The sequence below is a fragment of the Scyliorhinus torazame genome, chromosome 21 (assembly GCF_047496885.1).
Source record: "Scyliorhinus torazame isolate Kashiwa2021f chromosome 21, sScyTor2.1, whole genome shotgun sequence".
Classification (NCBI taxonomy): domain Eukaryota; kingdom Metazoa; phylum Chordata; class Chondrichthyes; order Carcharhiniformes; family Scyliorhinidae; genus Scyliorhinus; species Scyliorhinus torazame.
In genome coordinates this window covers 3,961,903-3,985,872 of record NC_092727.1, presented here as the reverse complement: position 1 = coordinate 3,985,872, position 23,970 = coordinate 3,961,903, and the positions used below count along the sequence as shown (strand labels likewise).

General features: G+C 45.9%; 1 protein-coding gene across 1 annotated transcript in view; it reads left to right on the top strand.

Annotated features, from left to right (window-relative positions):
* ddx6 (DEAD (Asp-Glu-Ala-Asp) box helicase 6) overlaps positions 1 to 23,970 on the top strand; it is a 73,922-nt gene that overhangs the window by 17,952 nt on the left and 32,000 nt on the right. The window contains exons 3-7 of the mRNA XM_072486375.1: positions 1,847 to 1,910; positions 3,845 to 3,949; positions 4,527 to 4,656; positions 9,625 to 9,771; positions 16,834 to 16,928. Coding sequence (XP_072342476.1) covers positions 1,847 to 1,910; positions 3,845 to 3,949; positions 4,527 to 4,656; positions 9,625 to 9,771; positions 16,834 to 16,928 — 541 coding nt within the window. The remainder of the gene's footprint in view (positions 1 to 1,846; positions 1,911 to 3,844; positions 3,950 to 4,526; positions 4,657 to 9,624; positions 9,772 to 16,833; positions 16,929 to 23,970) is intronic.

The following is a 23,970-nucleotide window of genomic DNA, read 5'->3' as shown; positions in this document are numbered from 1 at the left end:
AGTACAGGCTTTGGGGTCTGTTTCGATGTTGAAACGTCTAGTCCCATGAAACATTTCTGCTGCTAATCGGATGGTAGAAATCCAGTTCCCATTGATGATTTATTCAATTTTGACGCCCTTCTCCATCAAGCATTTGAGGTAAGATAAGTGATTCCTGAGCCCATATTCAAACAGGTCCTGAGGTTACATGTCTGCAGTTTCTGAAGTAAGTTCAGGAATTTGGATTACAATGGCAAAGGTTGCATAAATGTCTTTCACGTAATTATTTTGGAACTATTACAAATTTTCTGCCCATTAATTTGCATAATCGCAGTTTGGGCTGTGTTTTAACCAACTGCATTCTGTGTTGGTGATCTGGGAACTAGTTTGTAGAACCTACTATTCTTCCTCATTTCATAATTTTGAAGTATGCAAGGATATATGAAAGAATTACTGCTGTAATTTTTATTCCTCACCTCCCTCACACCAAGCCTAAAGGTATTAATGTATTATATCTACAGCAGTACAGTTCCATTGGTGCCTGTAGCCGACATTATATCTCCAGACCAGAGTATTCTTTTTGTCTGACTTCCCAAAAAAGAGAGAATTTGCTGAAGACAAATATCACTGCACAGCAAAATTCAAACTGTTCTTTATAGCTCAGTGCCACGTCAGTTTGTTCAGTTACTCACTGACTTCCAACTTCGTTTCAAACATAACCTCCGATACCAAAACTTGTGCTACTGTCTGTTATGGAACTTTTGCATGGCACACCTCCATGGTGCAAATAGCATGATTTCTATGCAGAGCCTTTAGCATTTTTACAAGTATACTATACGTTTTACAGATTGTTTCAATACAACTGAATAATAAAGGTCCAATCCAAGTGCCTTAAAAATGAACATATGGTAGGGGTGGCACCTGGGTCCTCACAGCGCTGAGGACCTGGGTTTTATCCTGGCTCTGGGTCACTGTCCGTGAGGAGTTTGCACGTTCTTGCCATGTCTGCGTGGATCTCACCCCCACAACCCAAAAGATGCACATGCTAGGTGGATTGGCCATGCTAAATTGCCCCTTAATTGCAAAAAATAATTGAGTACTTTAAATTTATTTTAAACAAATTAACATATTTTTGTATTTACAAATGTTTTTATTCATTCAGGGGATGTGGGCTTCGCTGGCTAGACCAGCATTTGTTGCCCAGTCCTTAGTGCCCTTGAACTGAGTGGCTTACTAGACCATTTCAGTGGGCATTTAAGTGTCAATCAAATTACTGGTGTCACATAGGCCAGACCAGGTAAGGATGGCAGATTTTCTTCCCTAAAGGACATTAGTGAACCTGATGGGTTTTTACGACAATCGACAATGGTTTCGTGATCATCATTAGACTTTTAATTCCAGATTTTTTTTATGGCATTCAAGTTGAACCATCTGCTGTGGTGGGATTTGAACCTGGGTCCCCAGAGCATTACTCTGGATTACTAGTCCAGTGACAATGTCATTACACCACTGCCTCCCCTCGGCCCAGATGCTTCAGTTCTGAATATTAAGATTTTGAAATTTATTTAATGGATGTTCTTTTTAAAAGTTACATAATTTGAGTTTTTGAGGAAATAGTTTATTATGTTAAAAGGAACTTAATTTACAGTTGCATCAGATTTGAAATTCAGCATGCCCAGTTGTGTTGACGTTGTTTCAAGTTTGCAATAAGGTTTGGAGCTTTATCCGATGCAGCAGCAACTCTTTGTTGACGGATCTGATCTTTATCCAATTTATAGATTAAATTTGACTATTATATCTTTCCTTTCAACTGTACTTCTATTGCAATGAATAAATATTTACATAATCTCTATCTATCATTCTCTAGACCAGGTGATGACTGGAAGAAAAGTTTAAAATTACCTCCAAAAGACAGGAGGATGAAAACTTCGGTAAGAAACATTTTTGTATTCCATCCGTGGTATTCATTATGGTCTCTGCTTGAAATTATTTGAAGTAGAATTGTGTTTTGCCGTCTCCGAAATTGTGTTGAGCATTGCAGTGTTAGCCAGCATATCGTGATTGGGGCTTATTTTCAAGATACTGCATTTGTCGTCCCTTTCCCAACCAAATATTATGAAGTATATAGACCTCCTAATGTTAGAGCATGTTTTATAATTTCTCAATTCGCTGCTCCCAAAATTAAGAATTTGGTCCTGGCAAAGATATGTTATCTCTCCATGTTTGGGCTCCAGACCAGTTATGTTCAACAAGGTGATGAAATTTGACTTGTTGCTTTTTTAAATATATATTGGTTATCCTCTGTACACAATGTGGCCCAGTTTCACCTGCTTGCAGTTTTTATTGCTATTAGTTAACCAGTTTTGATCAGGATTACATCATGTTGCTATGCTAATGCTTTATCTTTACTAACTAACTGGGGACAAATAACTGTCTTAATGTCAGCAAGCTACAAGCAGCATGGTACTATTTTTTTTTTTTGGTCTCATCAAATACAGAGCATTTACCTTGAATCTGTAAGTAGAATTGAGAAGATGGAGAACTTGATACTGGAAGAGTTTTAAATGAAGAGTTAGCTACTTAATCAAAGGATTGGTTTACTTCAAATTTAGTGAAACTTTTAAAACTCCCTTTGTAAAACCGGTGTAAATTTGTCCACTTTGGCTGCAGCAACTGTTGGTGGGAAATTAGGCTTTCAATGTGGCTTTCAATCCTATATGGATGATAATGGTATAGTGTAGGTTAGATGGCTTTTGTTTCGGTGCAACATCGTGGGCCGAAGGGCCTGTATTGCGCTGTATTGTTCTATGTTCTAATGTAAGGATTGTGGCTGTGACTTTGGCATTGTACTTTGTTGTGGCATGGTATGTAGCAAAATGTGTTCACTTGATAGACCTGGGTAGGATGTATGGTTTGCATTGAAGCACTTAAATTTACTTTTAGCAACTTTATGCAGACTGTTTTTAAAAATATATATATATTTATTAAAGTTTTTTAACACACTTTTTCTCCCTTACAAACAATAACCCCCCCCCCCCGTAACAGAAAAAAACGAGAAATCGCGCAGAGCAAGATACATACATGGCAAAATGATATATTTACACAGCTTTGGACACTGGCCCTCACCCGTACGTGCCAGTTTCCCCAACCCTTCATGTTATCTCTTGCTCATCCACCCTCCCAGGCAGTCCCCCCCCCCCCCCAAGGTTGCTGCTGACCGACCTTCCTCTAACGCTCCGCGAGATAGTCTAGGAACGGTTGCCACCGCCTGTAGAACCCCTGCGCAGACCCTCTCAAGGCAAACTTAATCCTCTCCAACTTTATGAACCCAGCCATATCATTTATCCAGGCCTCCAGGCTGGGGGGCTTTGCCTCCTTCCACATTAGCCAGATCCTTCGCCGGGCTACTAGGGATGCAAAGGCCAGAATGCCGGCCTCTTTCGCCTCCTGCACTCCCGGTTCGTCCACTACTCCAAATATTGCTAGTCCCCAGCTTGGCTTGACCCGGACTTTCACCACCTGAGATATTGCTCCTGCCACTCCTCTCCAGAACCCCTCCAGTGCCGGGCACTTTATGCGGACTGTTTAGTGATGCAGTTCCATTCTTTGTTTTCGACATGTCCCTCAAGTGTTGCTCCTTCACTCCACCCTGTGTTTGGCTTGCTTAATAGTAAACTTAATCGGGAAAAACATTTCAATAAAATATATTTATTTTTTAAAAATAGTAAACTTAATCAATATAGGTTGATTAGGGTACCTGCACTCTAGCCATAGACAAATGATAAATGACAAAGTGCATTGGTTTTCTATTTACTGGGTTTGCTGCAAAGTGTGTTAACTTTTCACTTACTATCTCTTTGTTTAGGATGTAACGGCCACAAAAGGAAATGAGTTTGAAGATTACTGTTTGAAGCGCGAGTTGCTAATGGGCATTTTTGAAATGGGCTGGGAGAAACCATCTCCAATCCAGGTGTGTATGCACTTCTCTGCAGCAGTATACGTAACCGAATCTTGCAAGGTTTTGCTAAGGAAGTAGTTAACTGGGTTAGTGTGTCCAATACATTTGTCCTATTTGTAAGCTTCATAAGTTTGTTTGGTATGATCTTTTCTGTCAAAGTACCATAAATGGGCAATGTGGCATGGTGGGATTGTCGATCCAGAAGCTCAAGCTAATGCTCTGGGGACACCGATTCAAATCACGGAAGTTGGTGATTTGAATTGATTAATAATTCTGGAATTGAATGCTGAACTCCAGAATGGTGACCATGAAACTACCATCAATTGTTGTAAAAATCCATCTTGTTCACTAATGCCCTTCAGGGAAAGAAACCTACTGCCCTTCCCTGATCTGGCCTACATGTGATTCCAGACCCATAACAATGTGGTTGCCTCTTAACTGCTCTCTGAAATGATTAAGTGAGTCACTCAGTTGAGAAAATTAGGCATAGGTGTCAGATGCTGGCCTTGTCAGTGACAGCCATATCCCATGAAATAACAGGGAAAAAAATGTTTTCAATTTTTAATTTGATATGATTTCTGATTCTCAGGAGGAAAGTATTCCTATTGCATTGTCTGGCAGAGATATATTGGCCAGAGCCAAAAACGGAACAGGTAAAAGTGGAGCCTACCTCATTCCATTACTTGAACGGCTGGACCTGAAAAGAGACTGTATTCAAGGTTTGTGTGGTCATATCATCATTGCCAATATTTGTTTTTCTTCATCTTCCTAATTATTCCAAGAATAGCTTTGATTAAATGTTGGATCGATGGGGTGGAAAAAATAAGGAAAGAATGTTGGCGCTCTGTTGGATATGGGTTTTTAAAAGGGTAACTTAATGCTATTTAGTTCGCTTAGGAGCTGTGCCCACTTAGATTATGCGTGGGGTTTTGACGAGTGGATCCCCAGTGTTTGATATGGATTCTCATTCCAGCATGATTTGTATCATCAGGAATTTGAAGTCACGACTGGGTATTGGCACTAAATGAATCCATTGGTTCCTTGCTGCAAGTATCGGCTTAATTTTAAGACAACAGATTTAATCTCCAACCTTGAGTTTTTTTATTTCCTGTATTTAATGAACGTTCTGGAATTTAAAAAAAAAAAGTTTGATTCTTGAAGCAGCTTTCCAAAGGAGTTTGTACATATGTTTGTATTTCCATAGTATTTGTTTTTCCTGTATTAATGTAAACCATTTTATTGCAGTAGGTGAAAGGAGTACTATATTCGAGGTAAAGAGAAAAAAAATTGCAACAGTGGCATTTCATTGTTGCACATCAGTAAGCCTCTTGTATTGGAAAGGAATTGCATTTATATACTGTCAGTAATTTCCAGGTGTAGTCACTGTGTGAGTGTAGGGACATTAAACAGCTAGTTTGTATACAGCAAGACTCCACAAACAACAACAAAATAATTGCCAGATCATCTCTTTTTCAGCCATGTTGGTTGAGGAAGCAATATTGGCCAGGGCACCAGGGAAAATCTTCCCTGTGCTTTCAAAAATAAATAAGGGAGATTTTGTTCACTGGAGGGAGTAGACTCTGTTTACTGTCTCATGCAAAAGACATCTGATAATACAGCATTCACTCTTCCTGCACTGGAAGTGTTATCTTGGGTAATAGAGTCATAGAGGTCTACAGCACAAAAGGCTCTGACCAAACAGCCACCTAACTACTCTAATCCCATTTTCCAGGACTTGTCCCGTAGCCTTGTATGCCTTGGGACTTCTGAAATGTTCTGAGGGTCTCTGCCTCCACCGCCCTTTTCAGACAATAAGTTCTAAACTCCCACCACCCTCTGTGTAGAAAAGGTTTTTCCTCACATCCCCTCTAAACCTCCTGCCGCTTACCTTCAATGTATACCCCCTGGTCATTTATCCCTCCACCAAGGGGAAAGTTTCTTCCTGTCTGTCTATGCCCCATATAATTTTATATATCTCAATCATGTCCCCTCTCAATCTCCTCTGCTCCAAGGAAAACCATACCAGTCTTCCAATCTCTCATAACTCTCCAGGCAACATCTTGATAAATCTCCTCTTGCACCCTTTCCAGAGCTATCACATTCCTCCTATAATGTGGATTCCAGAACTGCACACAGCACTCTAACTGTGGCCTAACCAACATTTTGTACAGTTCCACCATAACCTCCCTACTCTTAAACTCTATGCTTCAGCTTAGCTAATAAAGACAAGTATACCATATGCCTTTTTAACCACTGTCTCTACCTGCTCTACTACCTTTAAGGGACCGGTGTACATGCACAGCAAGGTCCCTCTGGTCCCCAGTGCTTCCCCAGGGTCCTACTGTTCATCATGTATTCCCTTGCTTTGTTTGTCCTGCCCAAGTGCATCACCTCACACTTAACCTGAATTCCATTTGCCACCGATCTGACCAGCCTGATCTTCCTGTAATCAACGGCTATCCTCCTCACTGTATACCACCCTACCAATTTTCTTATCATCCACGAACGTACTGATCAAAGCTCATACATTCCAGTATAAATCATTTATATAAACCACACAAAGTGCCCAGCATTTATCCCCGTGGGACCCCACTGGACACGAGCTTCCAGTCAGAAAAAAATCTCCTTGACCACCCCCCATTATTTCCTGCCACTCAGCCAATTCTGAATCTAATCTGCCAAATATCTTTGGATCCCACGGGCTCTTACTGTCGCTATCCCCATGTGGGACCTTGTCAAAAAGCCAAGTAATTGACGTCAAAGAACAAAGAAAAGTACAGCACAGGAACAGGCCCTTCAACCCTCCAAGCCTGTGCCGACCATGCTGCCCGTCTAAACTAAAATCTTCTACACTTCTGGGGTTTGTATCCCTCTATTCCCATCCTATTCATGTATTTGTCAAAATGCCCCTTAAACGTCACTATCGTCCCTGCTTCCACCACCTCCAGCAGCGAGTTCCAGGCACCCACTACCCTCTGTAAAGAAACTTGCCTCGTACATCTCGTCTAAACCTTGCCCCTTGCTCCTTAAACCTATGCCCCCTAGTAATTGACCCCTCTACCCTGGGGAAAAAGTGTGACTATCCACTCTGTCTATGCCCCTCGTAATTTTGGAGACCTCTATCAGGTCGCCCCTCAACCTCCGTCGTTCCAGTGAGAACAAACCGAGTTTATTCAACCTCTCATAGCTAATGCCCTTCATACCAGGCAGCATCCTGGTAAATCTCTTTTGCACCCTCTCTAAAGCCTTCACATCTTTCTGGTAGTGTGGCGAGCAGAATTGAATACTATACTCCAAGTGTGGCCTAACTAAGGTTCTATACAGCTGCAACTTGACTTGCCAATTTTTATACTCAATGTGCCGTCAAATGCATTGCCCTCATCTACACACCTCACTTCTTCAAAAAATTCATATTCAATCAAGTTGGTCAGGCATGACCTCCCCTTAACAAAACCATGCTGAGTGTTCTTGATTTAAATCCTGCCTCTCCAAATGCAGAATAATTTCATCCCTCAGAATTGCTTCAACTAGTTTCTCCACCACCAAGGTTAGATTGACTGGCCTGTAGTTTCCTGGTGTATCCCTTCCTCCCTTCTTGAATAATTTTACCACATTGGCTGCCCTCCAGCTCTTCTCCTGTGGTGAGAGAGGAATTGGAAATTACTGCCAGTGCCCCTGCTATTTTCTCCCTCAACAGCCTGGGATACATTTCATCCGGCTCTGGAGATTTGTCTACTTTTAAGTCTGTCAGGCAAACAGAGCCTCCTCTGTGTTAATTTCTTCTAATTTTTTACAGTCCACCTCTCTGATTTCTATTCCCACACTGTCCCCCTTACTAGTGAACACTGACACAAAGTAGTAATTTAAATCCCCTACAAATTACCACTGTGGTCCTAAATGGGGCCTACTCTTTCCCTAGTTATCCTTTCATCCTTAATGTACTTTTCATAGAATCCCTACAGTGCAGAAGGAGGTCATTCAGCCCATCAAGTCTGCACTGTCCCTTTGAAAGAGCTCCCTACCTCGGCCCAAACCCCTTTCCTATTCCTGCCACCCCACCCTAAGGGGCATTTTAGCATCGGCAATCCACCTAACCTGCACTTTGGACTGTGGGAGAAAACCGGAGCACCCGGAGGAAACCCAGGCAGACATGGGGAGAAAGTGCAGACTCCGCACACCATCCGAGGCTGGAATCGAACCAAGGTCCCTTCTGCTGAGAGGCAGCAGTGCTAGCCACCGTGCCACTCCTTAAGCAACTTTTAACAATGTAGGATTTCCTTTATTTTACCTGCCAGTATCTTTTCATGTCCCCTTTTATGCTCTCCACTGTCCTTTTTTAAGTTACCTCTTGCACATTCTGTACTCTTGTAGGCCTTCTGCTGTTATGAGCCCTCCATATTTGTGATAAGCCTCCCTTTTTCTCTTTATCCAATGCTTTATAATCCCTCGATATCCAGGCTTCACTGGATTTGTTGGTCCCACCCTCTTTTCTTTATTGAAACAAGTTTGCCCCTGTACTCTACCTATTTCCTTCTTGAATGCTCACTGTTCTGTCACAGATTTACCTAAAAGTGTCTGTTCCCAGTCCACTCTGGCCAAATCATATCCGATCTTATTCAAATCGATCGCCCCACCCCCCAATCCTTGTCCTTTTCCATAACACGCTTCTCTGAAATTTGCCTACATATATGCTCTTCTATTTCTCTCGGACTGTTAGAGGGTGTATAAAACACTCCCAGCAAGTGGGCAGCACGGTAGCATTGTGGATAGCACAATTGCTTCACAGCTCCAGGGTCCCAGGTTCGATTCCGGCTTGGGTCACTCTGTGCGGAGTCTGCACATCCTCCCCGTGTGTGTGTGGGTTTCCTCCGGGTGCTCAGGTTTCCTCCCACAGTCCAAAGATGTGCAGGTTAGGTGGATTGGCCATGATAAATTGCCCTTAGTGTCCAAAATTGCTCTTAGTGTTGGGTGGGGTTACTGGGTTATGGGGATAGGGTGGAGGTGTTGACCTTGGGTGGGATGCTCTTTCCAAGAGCCGGTACAGACTCGATGGGCCGAATGGCCTCCTTCTGCACTGTAAATTCTATGATCTGTGATGATCTAATGGGCGTGCGCCTTTTTGGGTTTCTAAGTTCTACCTATATGGCTTCATTTGAAGAGCATTGTAACGTGTTAGAGAGTCTCTGGAGTGGGACTTGACCCACAGCTGTCTAACTTTCGTGGTGTGTGTTCTGCCAGAACTGATAACACTAACATGCTGGCCCAAGAGATCCAAAAGGGATGTTTCTGTGGTTGCTGGAAGAGATCACCCTCTTTTGGGGCCATCGACACTGACGATAAAAGCAATTTCTGTGCTTATAGAAGGCATTGTGACCAATGCACATCTTGGCTTTGAAAGCTGAATTGTGCAGTTTTGGTTTAAAGTTGGCTCTGGAGTCTGCCCACAATATAGAAAGAGTGCTTGCCCTTGAACCCTAATATGAAATGTTTTTGAAGTAACTGTACAATATAAACTCTTCAGAAGAAATCTGTAAGTTCCCATTTTTGAAATTAACAGTGACTTTCATTTTGCAAGAATGATTTGGAAGTTTGGTTGCAGAGGTGAATGACTCCATAGTTTTGTCACATTGATAACTAATGTGCTACCGGCATGGATAACTAATGCAGCTTTACTTTTGTTTTTAAAGCTATGGTGATTGTGCCTACCCGAGAGCTGGCACTGCAAGTCAGTCAGATCTGTATCCAGGTCAGCAAGCACATGGGTGGCGTGAAAGTGATGGCTACCACAGGAGGAACAAATCTCCGGGATGACATCCTGAGGCTCGATGAGACTGGTGAGAGTAGCCCAATATCATACATGGCATACCTGATCTGAACCCTTCCATCAGTAAATGCAACACTGCAGAAATGCAGGTATTTAGATTTCAGTAGATAGAGTAGATCCCCTCTTGTAAGCTGAAGTCCCCCCAAAGTCAAAATAGCCACCTCGCCTTTCAGTTTCTAGTAGTAAAGATGCCAGCAGTATTATCTGTGTACCTTCCCACTTGTAAACTTTAAGAAGATTTTGAAAAATACATTTCTATAGCACCTTTCACAACCACCGGATGTATCAATGCACTGTACAGCCAGTGAAGTAGTTTTGAAATTTGGTTCTCATTGCCACATAGGAAATGTGGCAGCCAATTTGTGCACAGCAATTTCCCACAAATAGTAATCTATTTGTTGACCTCAATAGAGGGATAATATTGGCTAGGACTCTGCCGTAGCTCCCCACTCTTTGAAATTGTCATGGATTCTTCTGCGAACCTCTAAGAAGGTAGACCGGGCCTAGGTTTAATTTATCATCTGAAAAATGCACCTCTTTAGAGGGGAACACCTCAGTGCTGCACTGGAGGATCAAGTCTAGATGATTGTGCTCTAAAGCCTTTAAACCCACAACCTTCTGACAGAAAAGAGAATGCTAGTGACCGAGTCACAGAACAGAAGAAATTACTGCGCAAGAAACAGACTAGTGTTGGACCCCATCTATCTTTCGTGCAGAATTTTTGATAATTGGACTTCCGGGTGCGGCGATGACCAGCTAAGTCGCACGTTTCGGCAGCTCCCGTTGGAACGGACTTTTGGGCTCTTAATAGGAACCCCAACGGCAATTTAAACGGTCAAAAACACTGCGGTAAACCAGAAGGGAATCCCCCCCGGACATGCATGGATAAGGGAGAGGATAGCGGCCGGATTGCGGAGGATCCTCTGGAGCAGCGGCAAGGAAGGGAAGCTCAAAGCAAGATGGCGTCGGAAGGTGGCCGCTTGTTATGGGGCGCGGACCAACAAGAGTTCATGCGGCGCTGTGTGGAAGAGCTGAAAAAGGAGTTGAAGAAGGAGCTGTTGGCCCCGATATTACAGGCGATTGAAGGGCTAAAGGAGGAGCAGAGGACACAAGAGCTGGAGCTTCGGGTCGTGAAGGCAAAGGCTGCTGAAAATGAAGACGAAATACAGGGCCTGGTGGTGAAGACAGACGCACGAGGCACAGCACAAAAGGTGTGTGGAAAGGTTGGAAGTACTGGAGAATAACTCGAGGAGGAAGAATCTAAGAGTTCTGGGTCTTCCAGAAGGGGCGGACTTCGGGACATATGTGAGCACGATGCTTCACTCGCTAATGGGATCGGAGGCCCCGACGGGCCCTTTGGAGGTGGAGGGAGCTTATCGAGTTCTGGCGCGAAGACCGAAGGCTGGAGAAATACCCCGAGCTATAGTGGTGAGGTTTCTCGCTATAATGACAGAGAGACGGTCCTCAGATGGGCGAAGAAAACTCGGAGCTGTAGGTGGGAGAACGCGGTGATCCGCGTATACCAGGATTGGAGTGCGGAGGTGGCGAGAAGGAGGGCAAGTTTTAATTGGGCTAAGGCGGTGTTTCACAAAAAGAAGGTCCAGTTTGGAATGTTGCAACCGGCGAGATTGTGGGTCACACACCAAGGGAAGCACCACTACTTTGAGACGGCAGAAGAGGTGTGGACATTCATTGTGGACGAGAAGCTGGAATAGTCGGGCAAGAGAAAGAACTTTTGGGACAAAGTGGTGGGGTGATTATGTGGGGCGAGAAAAAAGGGTTTTTTCAACTTGTTAATTTTGCGATCCGGGAACTTTTCCCCATGTTGGGGGGGGGGGGGGGGGGGGGGGGAGAGAGAGAAAGAGTATGAGGAACTGTGGGCGCCGGCCATTAGGGGCGGGGCCGAGTGGGAAACGCGGGCTTTGTTCCCGCGCTATGGCAATTATGGCGGGAACAGGGACGCAGGAAGGAGGGGGCCTCGCACAGTGGGGGCCGAGGACAAGGGGGGAAGCCGAGGTCAGCCAGAGTTCGCTGACTTCTGGGAGCAACATGGGGGGTGCAACTACGCTAGAGGGGGATCTGGGGGAGGGGGGGGTTTAACTGGGTTGCTGCTGCTAAGGAGAAGGGGGAGCTGTTATGGGATGGGGTGGTTGAGGCGGGAGGGCGCCGTCGGGGGGATATACGGGTATGTGGGAACCGGGTGAGGAGCTGGGTTAAAAAAGGGGATGGCTAGTCGACAAGGGGGGGGGGGGGGGGGGTAAAGAGCCCCCCCAACCCGGCTGATCACGTGGAACGTGAGAGGGCTGAACGGGCCGATTAAAAGGGCACGGGTACCCGCACACCTAAAGAAATTAAAGGCCGATGTGGTTATGTTGCAGGAGACGCATCTGAAACTGATAGACCAGGTCAGACTACGTAAAGGATGGGTGGGGCAGGTGTTTCATTCGGGTTTAGATGCAAAGAACCGGGGGGTGGCTATCTTAGTGGGGAAACGGGTACTATTTGAGGCAAAGACCATAGTGGGGGTAGATATGTGATGGTGAGTGGCAGATTGCAAGGGGAGGCGGTGGTTCTGGTGAATGTATATGCCCCGAACTGGGATGATGCAAATTTTATGAGGCGTATGTTGGGACGTATCCCGGACCTGGAGGCGGGAAAGTTGGTAATGGGGGGAGACTTCAATACGGTGCTTGATCCAGGGCTGGACCGGTTGAGGTCCAGGACCGGGAGGAGGCCGGCAGCGGCCAGGGTACTCTAGGACTTCATGGAACAGATGGGAGGGGTAGACCCCTGGAGATTTAGTAGGCCTAGGAGTAAGGAGTTCTCATTTTTCTCCCATGTTCATAAAGTATACTCACGGATAGACTTTTTTGTCTTGGGAAGGGCACTGATTCCGAAGGTGACAGGGACAGAATATACGGCCATAGCCATTTCGGACAACGTTCCACATTGGGTAGATCTGGAGGTAGGAGAGGAAAAAGAACAGCACCCACTCTGGAGAATGGATATGGGCTTATTGGCGGATGAGGGGGTATGTTTAAGGGTGAGGGGATGCATCGAAAGGTACTTGGAGCTTAATGACAATGGAGAGGTTCAGGTGGGAGTGGTCTGGGAGGCGTTGAAGGCAGTGGTTAGAGGGGAACTGATATCCATAAGGGCACATAAATGGAAGCAAGAGGGTAAAGAAAGGGAGCGATTGCTGAAAGAACTTCTGAGGGTGGACAGGCAATATGAAAAGGCACCGGAGGAGGGACTGCACAGGGAAAGACAAAGGCTGCATGTGGAATTTGACCTGCTGACCACGGGTAAGGCAGAGGCACAGTGGAGGAAGGCACAGGGTGTACAGTATGAGTATGGAGAGAAGGCGAGTCGGCTACTGGCCCACCAATTGAGGAAGAGGGGAGCAGCGAGGGAGATAGGTGGGGTGAGAGATGAGGAGGGAGAGATGGAACGGGGAGCGGAGAGAGTGAACGGGGTGTTCAAGGCATTTTATGAGAGGTTATATAAGGCTCAGCCCCTGGAAGGGAAGGAGGGAATGATGCATTTCCTGGATCAGCTGGAATTCCCTAAGGTGGAGCAGGAGAGGGCGGGACTGGGAGCACAGATTGAGATGGAGGGGGTGGTAAAAGGGATTCGGAGCATGCAGGCGGGGAAGGCCCTGGGACCGGACGGATTCCCGGTGGAATTTTATAGGAAGTATATGGACCAACTGGCCCCGCTTTTGACGAGAACCTTTAATGAGGCCAGGGAAAGGATATCGCTCCTTTCTTGAAGAAGGAAAAAGACCCGTTGCAGTGTGGGTCCTACAAGCCCATTTCCTTTTTAAATGTAGATGCTAAGCTCCTGGCTAAGGTGATGGCGACGAGGATAGAGGACTGTGTCCCGGGGGTGGTCCACGAGGATCAAACTGGGTTCGTTAAGGGGAGACAGCTGAACACGATCATACGGAGGTTGCTAGGGGTAATGATGATGCCCCCACCAGAGGGGGAGGCGGAGATAGTGGTGGCGATGGACGCCGAGAAAGCATTCGACAGAGTGGAGTGGGATTATCTGTGGGAGGTGCTGAGGAGATTTGGTTTTAGAGAAGGGTATATCGGATGGGTACAGCTGCTGTATAGGCCCCCGGTGGCGAGCGTGGTCACGAACAGACAGAGGTCTGACTACTTCCGTCTTCATAGAGGGACGAGGCAGGGGTGTCCCCTGTCTCCGTTACTGTTTGCATTGGCGATTGAGCCCCTGGCCATAGCACTGAGGGGCTCCAGGAAGTGGAGGGGAGTACTCGGGGGAGGAGAAGAACACCGGGTATCTTTGTATGCAGATGATTTATTGCTGTATGTTGCGGACCCAGTGGAGGGGATGCCTGAGATAATGCAGACACTTAGGGAGTTTGGGGAATTTTCGGGGTACAAATTGAATATGGGGAAGAGTGAGTTGTTTGTGGTGCATCCGGGGGAGCAGAGCAGGGGAATAGATGATTTACCGCTGAGGAAGGTGACAAGAGATTTCTGGTACTTAGGGATTCAGATAGCCAGGAGTTGGGGAACCTTACATAGGCTTAATTTAACAAGATTGGTGGAACAGATGGAGGAGGATTTTAAGAGATGGGACATGGTGCCCCTGTCACTGGTGGGTAGGGTGCAGGCGGTCAAAATGGTAGTCCTCCCGAGATTCCTTTTTGTGTTTCAGTGCCTTCCGGTGATGGTCACGAAGGCTTTTTTCAAGAAAATTGAGAAAAGTGTTTTGTTTGGGCCGGGAAGACCCCGAGAGTGAGGAGGGGGTTCTTGCAGCGTAGCAGGGATAGGGGGGGGCTGGCACTACCGAGCCTAAGTGAGTACTACTGGGCCGCCAATATCTCAATGGTGTGTAAGTGGATGGGAGAAGGGGAGGGAGCGGTGTGGAAGAGATTGGAGATGGCATCCTGCAAAGGAACCAGCCTACAAGCAATGGTGACGGCACCGTTGCCGTTCTCCCCGAAGAAATACACCACAAGTCCAGTGGTGGTGGCAACACTAAAAATTTGGAGGCAGTGGAGACGACATAGGGGAAGGACGGGAGCCTCGGTGCGGTCCCCGATAAGAAATAATCATAGGTTTGTCCCGGGGAGAATGGATGGGGGATTTGGAGCATGGCAGAGAGCTGGGGTTGTGCAACTGAGAGATCTGTTTGTAGATGGGACGTTTGCGAGTCTGGGAGCGCTGACGGAAAAATATGGGTTGCCCCAAGGGAATGCATTTCGGTATATGCAACTGAGGGCTTTTGCGAGGCAACAGGTGAGGGAATTCCTGCAGCTCCCGACGCAGGAAGTGCAGGATAGAGTGATCTCAGAGACATGGGTGGGGGACGGGAAGGTGGCGGACATATACAGGGAGATGAGGGACGAGGGGGAGATCATGGTAGATGAGCTGAAAGGGAAATGGGAAGAAGAACTGGGGGAGGAGATTGAGGGGCTGTGGGCTGATGCCCTATGTAGGGTAAACTCGTCGTCCTCGTGCGCCAGGCTAAGCCTGATACAATTCAAGGTTTTACACAGGGCGCATATGACCGGAGCAAGGCTCAGTAAATTTTTCGGGGTAGAGGATGGGTGTGGGAGATGCTCGAGAAGCCCAGCAAACCACACCCACATGTTTTGGTCATGTCCGGCACTGCAGGGGTTCTCGGTGGGGTGGCAAAGGTGCTTTCGAAGGTGGTGGGGGTCCAGGTCGAGCCAGGCTGGGGGTTGGCTATATTCGGGGTTGCAGAAGAGCCGGGAGTGCAGGAGGTGAAAGAGGCTGATGTCTTGGCCTTTGCGTCCCTAGTAGCCCAGCGAAGGATATTGCTTATGTGGAAAGAAGCCAAACCCTCGGGCGTGGAGACCTGGATAAATGACATGGCAGGGTTTATAAAACTAGAACGGATAAAGTTCGCACTAAGGGGTTCGGCTCAAGGGTTCACCAGGTGTTTTTGTATAGATATTTGTATTAGGCTATGTATATTGGATTGTTTGATTTTATTTTTGGAGAGTTATTATTTTTGATATGGCAGTTGCCATTTAGTTTATATATATATATATTATATAATATATATTATTTATTTATTTGTTAAAAACGGCCACTGTTATTTATACTGTTTTATTGTTGTAAAAAGGAAAACCTTTGTATTGTTTTGTTTGGCCAAAAAATTTGAATGAAATATATTTATTAAAAAAAAAGAATTTTTGATAATTTCCTCCCCTGAAAATATCCATCCAGGGTAAGAAAGGTTTCAATTCTATGGAGCATAGCCCCAGTTTCTCCAGTCTCTCCATCTTTGCACAAACCTCTTATTTGGAATCAAAAGGCATCAGTAGAGTTTTCGATGAACCCCGTGTTACTGTAGTGACTGTATTTTGTATCTTTTGATACTGAAAGCACATTCAGAATTGAAAGATTAAAATGAGCAAAGTACTGTTGAGCCAGGGTATAAATATAACCAGTGGATTACCATCGTCTGTATAATCCATGTGTAAATAGGGCAAGTTAACAGTAAAACACATCCTTGCTATCAACTGCTGTTTTGAATCGTGCAGAATATTTTAAATTTAATATTTTTGTAACTTCTGGATTTCCTTTTTTATAAATTTAGAGTACCCAATTTTTTTTTTTTTTTTTCAATTAATGGACAGTTTAGCGTGGCCAATCCACCTACCCTGCACATCTTTGGGTTGTGGGGTCAAAACCCATGCAGACATGGGGAGAATGGGCAAATTCCACACAGACAGTGACCCTTCGTCGGATCGAACCCGGGTCCTCGGTGCCTGGAGGCGGCAGTGCTAACCACTGCACCACCATGCTTCCCCTGGATTTCCTTGAGAATATGTTTTTACCGACCATCTGCCCTTTCCCAGCCCCTAATTCAGCTGCTGTGATTGCAAGCTGTGCCGTAACTGCCAAACCTTATCTCCAGGCCAGCAGGCAGAATTCCTCTGGAGTACGTGATGATGTGCAACAATTATTCACTTTGGTTGTGAAGATTTTAGGTTGATATGCTCTTCACCTGTAACTCTCGTCAGTACTGTATACTTTAATATGCTAATTATTTTATTTCATTAATACAGTCCATGTGGTGATTGCAACACCTGGAAGAATCCTGGATTTGATTAAAAAAGGCTTGGCTAAAGTGGACAACATACAGATGATTGTATTAGATGAGGTAATGTAACATTTAAATAGTGCAGTTATGAAATTGAGGCAATAGTTTTTTTTGTAACATTGTAAATTCTCCTTTTCACTTTATGAACCATTTGCACTTGATTAAAGTGAGTATGTTCTCTCCCTCTCCTCTTGTCTCTCCTCTTTCTCCCCCACCTCCCCACCCTTCGCTCCAATCAGAGATTACTACACAGGACATGCGAACATGGTGTAGGGATAGCATATTGGCATGAATAAAAGATTAGTTAGCAAAGGGGAGGGATAAATGGGTCTTTTCAAGTTGGCAAGCTATGGTGGAGTGCCAGAAGGATCAGCGATGGGGGTCTCCACATTTGCAATCTAGATCAATGTTCTGGATGAAGGAACCAATGTTTATAGTACCTAATTTGCGATACTAGGCAAGTTAAATGAGAGGGCAAAAAATTGTCAGTGTATAATGTGGGAAAGTCTGAACTTGTCCACCTTAGCAGGAAGAATAGTGAAGCAATATTCTATTTGAAACCCATAAAGCAGTGAGAACATAGAAAATACAGCACAGAACAGGCCCTTCGGCCCACGATGTTGTGCCGAACCTTTGTCCTAGATTAATCATAGATTATCATTGAATTTATAGTGCAGAAGGAGGCCATTCGGCCCTTTGAGTCTGCACCGGCTCTTGGAAAGAGCACCCTACCCAAACTCAACACCTCCACCCAACACCAAGGGCAATTTTGGACACTAAGGGCAATTTATCATGGCCAATCCACCTAACCTGCACATCTTTGGACTGTGGGAGGAAACCGGAGCACCCGGAGGAAACCCACGAAGACACTGGGAGGATGTGCAGACTCCGCACAGAAAGTGATCCAAGCTGGAATCTAACCTGGGACCCTGGAGCTGTGAAGCAATTGTGCTATCCACAATGCTACCGTGCTGCCCTTAAGAACAAATAAATCTACACTATCATTTTACCGTAATCCATGTACCTATCCAATAGCTGCTTGAAGGTCCCTAATGTTTCTGACTCAACTACTTCCACAGGCAGTGCATTCCATGCCCCCACTACTCTCTGGGTAAAGTACCTACCTCTGATATCCCTCCTATATCTTTCACCTTAAATTTATGTCCCCTTGTAATGGTTTGTTCCACCCGGGGAAAAAGTCTCTGACTGTCTACTCTATCTATTCCCCTGATCATCTTATAAACCTCTATCAAGTCTCCCCTCATCCTTCTCCATTCTAATGAGAAAAGGCCCAGCACCCTCAACCTTTCCTTGTAAGACCTACTCTCCATTCCAGGCAACATCCTGGTAAATCTCCTTTGCGCCTTTTCCAAAGCTTCCACATCCTTCCTAAAATGAGGCGACCAGAACTGTACACAGTACTCCAAATGTGGCCTTACCAAAGTTTTGTACAGCTGCATCATCACCTCACGGCTCTTAAATTCAATCCCTCTGTTAATGAACGCGAGCACACCATAGGCCTTCTTCACAGCTCTATCCACTTGAGTGGCAACTTTCAAAGATGTATGAACATAGAACCCAAGATCTCTCTGCTCCTCCACATTGCCAAGAACTCTACCGTTAACCCTGTATTCCGCATTCATATTTGTCCTTCCAAGTTTGGAGAGAGAAAACCCAAAGCAGGAGTTCGGGGAGAGAGAGCCCATAAAGCAGCGGGTGTTTGGAGAGAGAGAGAGCCCATAAAGCAGTGGGTGTTTGGGGAGAGAGAGCGAGCCCATGAAGTAGTGGGTGTTTAGAGAGAGAGCCCATAAAGCTGCGGGTGTTTGGAGAGAGAGAGAGTGAGCCCATAAAGCAGTGGGTGTTTGGAGAGGGAGAGCTCATAAAGCAGTGGGTGTTTGGAGCGCGAGAGAGAGCCCATAATGCAGCGGGTGTTTGGAGAGAGCGAGCGAGCCCATAATGCAGTGGGTGTTTGGAGAGCCCAGAAAACAACGGGTGTTTGGAGAGAGAGAGAGAGAGAGCCCATAATGCAGCGGGTGTTTGGAGAGGGAGAGCCCATAAAGCAGTGGGTGTTTGGAGCGAGAGAGCAAGCCCATAAAGCAGCGGGTGTTTGGAGAGAGAGAACCCATAAAACAGTGGGTGTGAGGAGAGAGCCCATAAAGCAGCGGGTGGTTGCAGAGAGGAGAGGGAGAGAGAGAGCCCATAAAGCAGCGGGTGTTTGGAGAGAGGAGAGAGAGCCCATAAAGCAGCGGGTGTTTGGAGAGAGGAAAGAGAGAGAGAGCCCATAAAGCAGCAGGTGTTTGGAGAGAGGAGAGAGAGAGAGAGCCCATAAAGCAGCGGGTGTTTGGAGAGAGGCGAGCGAGCCCATAAAGCAGTGGGTGTTTGGAGAGAGAGAGAGAGAGAGTGAGCCCATAACACAGCGGCTGTTTGGAGAGAGAGAGCCCATATTGCAGTGGGTGTTTGGAGAGAGAGAGAGAGAGAGAGAGAGAGAGAGCAAGCCCATAAAGCAGCGGGTGTTTGGAGAGAGAGAGAGCTCATATTGCAGTGGGTGTTTAGAGAGAGACCGACCATAAAACAGTGGGTATTTGGAGAGAGACCGACCATAAAACAGTGGGTATTTGGAGAGAGAGAGCCCATAACGCAGTGGGTGTTTGGAGAGAGGGAGCCTACAAAACAGTGGGTGTTTGGAGAGAGAGAGAGAGCCCATATTGCAGTGGGTTTTTAGAGAGAGACTGACCATAAAGCAGTGGGTATTTGGAGAGAGAGAGCCCATAAAGCAGTGGGTGTGTGGAGTGGGGAAGAGAGCGAGCGAGCGAGAGAGTTTGGAGTTCACAGGTAAAATCTAATAGTGACATCACAAGAGTCCTGTAAGTTGGTATGTCTAGGCCTTTCCAGAGGAGACCAGTGGTGAGTGAGAGGAGAGTTGTATACCGTACCTAGTAAACACTATATAAAGTTGAAGGTATGTCTGTGCAGATGGTCCATGTGGCATGTGTATTTGGGAAGTCATGCACACGCAAAGTGCCCTTGATAACTGCATCTGCAGGAAGTGTCAGCAACTGCAGAAACTTGAGGTCCTGGTTATGGCTCTCGAGCGGCAGCTGGAGTCACTCTAGTGCATCCATAGGGCTGAGGATTACGTTAATGCATGTTTGGAAAGGTGATCACACTGCAACAAAGAAATACACAGGCAGAAAGAGAGTGGGTGATTGCCAAAGTATCGAAGAGGAACCGACCGGTAGTGCAGGAATACCCGGAGGCTATCTCTCTCTCAAACCGCTTTTCCATTTTGATACTAGTGAGCGAGATGATTTCTCAGAGAGCCAGGTGTGTGGCATCCTGGGTGCACAGGAGGGGAAGAGTGGAAAAGCTACAGTAGTAGGGGATTCCATAGATTGGGGGCAGCAGGCAGATCTTTCTGTGGATGTAGACATGACTCCAGGATGGTTATTTGTTGTTTCCCTGGCGCCAGAATCGAGGATGAGTGCATAATATATTATTTTCGGGGAGGATGCGCAGCCAGAGGTTGTGGTACACTTTGGGACCAATGACGTAGGCAGGAAAAGGGATGAGGTCCTGAAAGCAGATTTCGAGGAGTGGGGAAGGGAATTAAAAAGCAGAACCTCAGAGCAGTAATCTCAGGATTACCCCCAGCTATGAGCTGGTGAACATAAGAATAAGAATATTGAGCAGTTCAACAAGCAGCTGGAGAAATGGAGGGAGGTTGTTTACATTTCAATCATAGAATTTACAGTGCAGAAGGAGGCTATTCGGCCCATCAAGTCTGCACCGGCTCTTTGAAAGAGCACCCTACCCAAACCCACACCTCCACCCTATCCCCATAACCCAGTAACCCCACCCAACACTAGGGCAATTTTAGACACTAGGGGCAATTTAGCATGGCCAATCCACCTAACCTGCACATCTTTGGACTGTGGGAAGAAACCGGAACACCCGGAGGAAACCCACGCACACAGGGGGAGAACGTGCAGACTCCGCACAGACAGTGACCCAAGCGGGAATCGAACCTGGGACCCTGGAGCTGTGAAGCAATTGTGCTAACCACCATGCTACCGTGCTGCCCGATTTGAGGTTTTGGGGCAGCGGCAGGTGGGAACTACAAGAAGGACGGGTTACACCTTAACAGGACTAAATGAATACTTTGCATCAGTATTCACCAAAGAGAAGGAATTGGTAGATGTTGAGTCTGGAGAAGGGTGTGTAGATAGCCTGGGTCAAATTGAGATCCAAAAAGACGAGGTGTTGGGCGTCTTAAAAAATATTAAGGTAGATAAGTCCCCAGGGCCTGATGGGATCTACCCCAGAATACTGAAGGAGGCTGGAGAGGAAATTGCTGAGGCCTTGACAGAAATCTTTGTATCCTCACTGTCTTCAGGTGATGTCCCGGAGGACTGGAGAATAGCCAATATTGTTCCCCTGTTTAAGAAGGGTAGCAAGGATAATCCAGGGAACCACAGGCCGGTGAGCCTTACTTCAGTGGTAGGGAAATTACTGGAGAGAATTCTTCGAGACAGGATCTACTCCCATTTGTAAGCAAATGGACGTATTAGTGAGAGGCAGCATGGTTTTGTGAAGGGGAGGTCGTGTCTCACTAACTTGATAGAGTTTTTCGAGGAGGTCACAAAGATGATTGATGCAGGTAGGGCAGTGGATGTTATCTATATGGACTTCAGTAAGGCCTTTGACAAGGTCACTCACGGTAGACTAGTACAAAAGGTGAAGTCACACGGGATCAGGGGTGAGCTGGCAAGGTGGATACAGAACTAGCTAGGTCATAGAAGGCAGAGAGTAGCAATGGAAGGATGCTTTTCTAATTGGAGGGCTGTGACCAGTGGTGTTCCGCAGGGATCAGTGCTGGGACCTTTGCTGTTTGTAGTATATATAAATGATTTGGAGGAAAATGTAACTGGTCTGATTAGTAAGTTTGCAGATGACACAAAGGTTGGTGGAATTGCGGATAGCGAGGAGGACTGTCAGAGGATACAGCAGGATTTAGATTGTTTGGAGACTTGGGCGGAGAGATGGCAGATGGAGTTTAATCCGGACAAATGTGAGGTAATGCATTTTGGAAGGTCTAATGCAGGTAGGGAATATACAGTGAATGGTAGAACCCTCAGGAGTATTGAAAGTCAAAGAGATCTAGGAGTACAGGTCCCCAGGTCACTGAAAGGGGCAACGCAGGTGGAGAAGGTAGTCAAGAAGGCATACGGCTTGCTTGCCTTCATTGGCCAGGGCATTGAGTATAAGAATTGGCAAGTCATGTTGCAGCTGTATAGAACCTTAGTTAGGCCACACTTGGAGTATAGTGTTCAATTCTGGTCACCACACTACCAGAAGGATGTGGAGGCTTTAGAGAGGGTGCAGAAGAGATTTACCAGAATGTTGCCTGGTATGGAGGGCATTAGCTATGAGGAGCGGTTGAATAAACTCGGTTTGTTGTCACTGGAACGACGGAGGTTGAGGGGCGACCTGATAGAGGTCTACAAAATTATGAGGGGCATAGACAGAGTGGATGGTCAGAGGCTTTTCCCCAGGGTAGAGCGGTCAATTACTAAGGGGCATAGGTTTAAGGTGAGAGGGGCAAGGTTTAGAGTAGATGTACGAGGCAACTTTTTTTACACAGAGGGTAGTGGGTGCCTGGAACTCGCTACCGGAGAAGGTGGTGGAATCAGGGACGATAGTGACATTTAAGGGGCATCTTGACAAATACATGAATAGGATGGGAATAGAGGGATACGGACCCAGGAAGTGTAGAAGATTGTAGTTTAGTCAGGCAGCATGGTCGGCACGGGCTTGGAGGGCCAAAGGGCCTGTTCCTGTGCTGTACATTTCTTTGTTCTTTGTTCTTTGACTGGGGCTGACCTCTCGAAGGTTCGCAGGTGCTGTTAGATAGGGTTTAAATCAGTTTGGCAGCGATATGGTAACCTGTGGGGGGTGGAATGGTGTGCTGGCAGTGAGAAGTTTAAAAAAATAATAATAATAATTGCTGAGGTTAAATCAGAGTAGTATCAGTTAAATAGAATGTTTGGAAGGGGAAGTTAAAAGAAACGTAAATAAAGTTGCACTGCATACACAGTGTGGTTAATGAGATTGGTGAACTACATGCACAGATTGACAGATGGAGTTGCCATAACAGAGATTTAGCTCAAAGAAGGGCAGGACTGGCTGTTTATATGTTCTTTTTTTTAAAAAAAAAAAAATTTAAATTTAGAATACCCAATTATTTTTTTCAATTAAGGGGCAATTTAGTGTGGTCAATCCACCAAACCACATCTTTGGGTTGTGGGGTGAAACCCACACAGACACTGGGAGAATGTGCAAACTCCACACAGACAGTGACCTAGGGCTGGGATCGAACCCGGGTCCTCAGCGCTGTAGGCAGCAGTGCTAACCACTGCGCCACCATACCGCCCTGGCTGTTGAATATTCCTGGGTACAATGTGTTTAGAAGAAACTGGAAAGGATGAGGGGGTGGCGAGAGAAATGTGTGGGGGGGGGGGATATTGGTTAAAGATGGCATTACAGTACTGGAGAGTGAGGGTGTTCCAGTAGGGTCAAGGACGGAAACTTTGTGGCTAGGGGTAAGGTATGAAAAAAGGTGCAATAACATTGATTGGTGATGTATATCGATCACCAACTAATGGAAGGAATGTAGAGAAAGGAATTAGGGAGGTGGAGATGGCACAGTTGTTAGCACTGCTGCTTCATAGCATTGAGGACCCTGGTTCGATCCTGGCCTGGGTCACTTTGTGTGTAGTTCTCACTTTCTCCCGTGTCTACATGGGTCTCGCCCCCACAACCCAGCAAGATGTGCCGGGTAGGAGGATTAACCATGCTAAATTGTCCCTTAATTTATGGAGTAGTTATAATGAGGGACTTTAATTAACAAGGCATAGACTGGGATAGGAGTAGTGCAAAGATGCAAGAAGTGCGAGGGTTCCTGGAATGTGTTTTGAGATCATGTCTTTCGCTGGTGTTTTTCTGGTCCAATGAGAGGGAAGGCATTGTTGGACCTGGTTTTGTGGAATGAATTAGTCCAAGTGGATCAAATGCTCTTCTGTTGATATTTAGGAAATAGTGACCA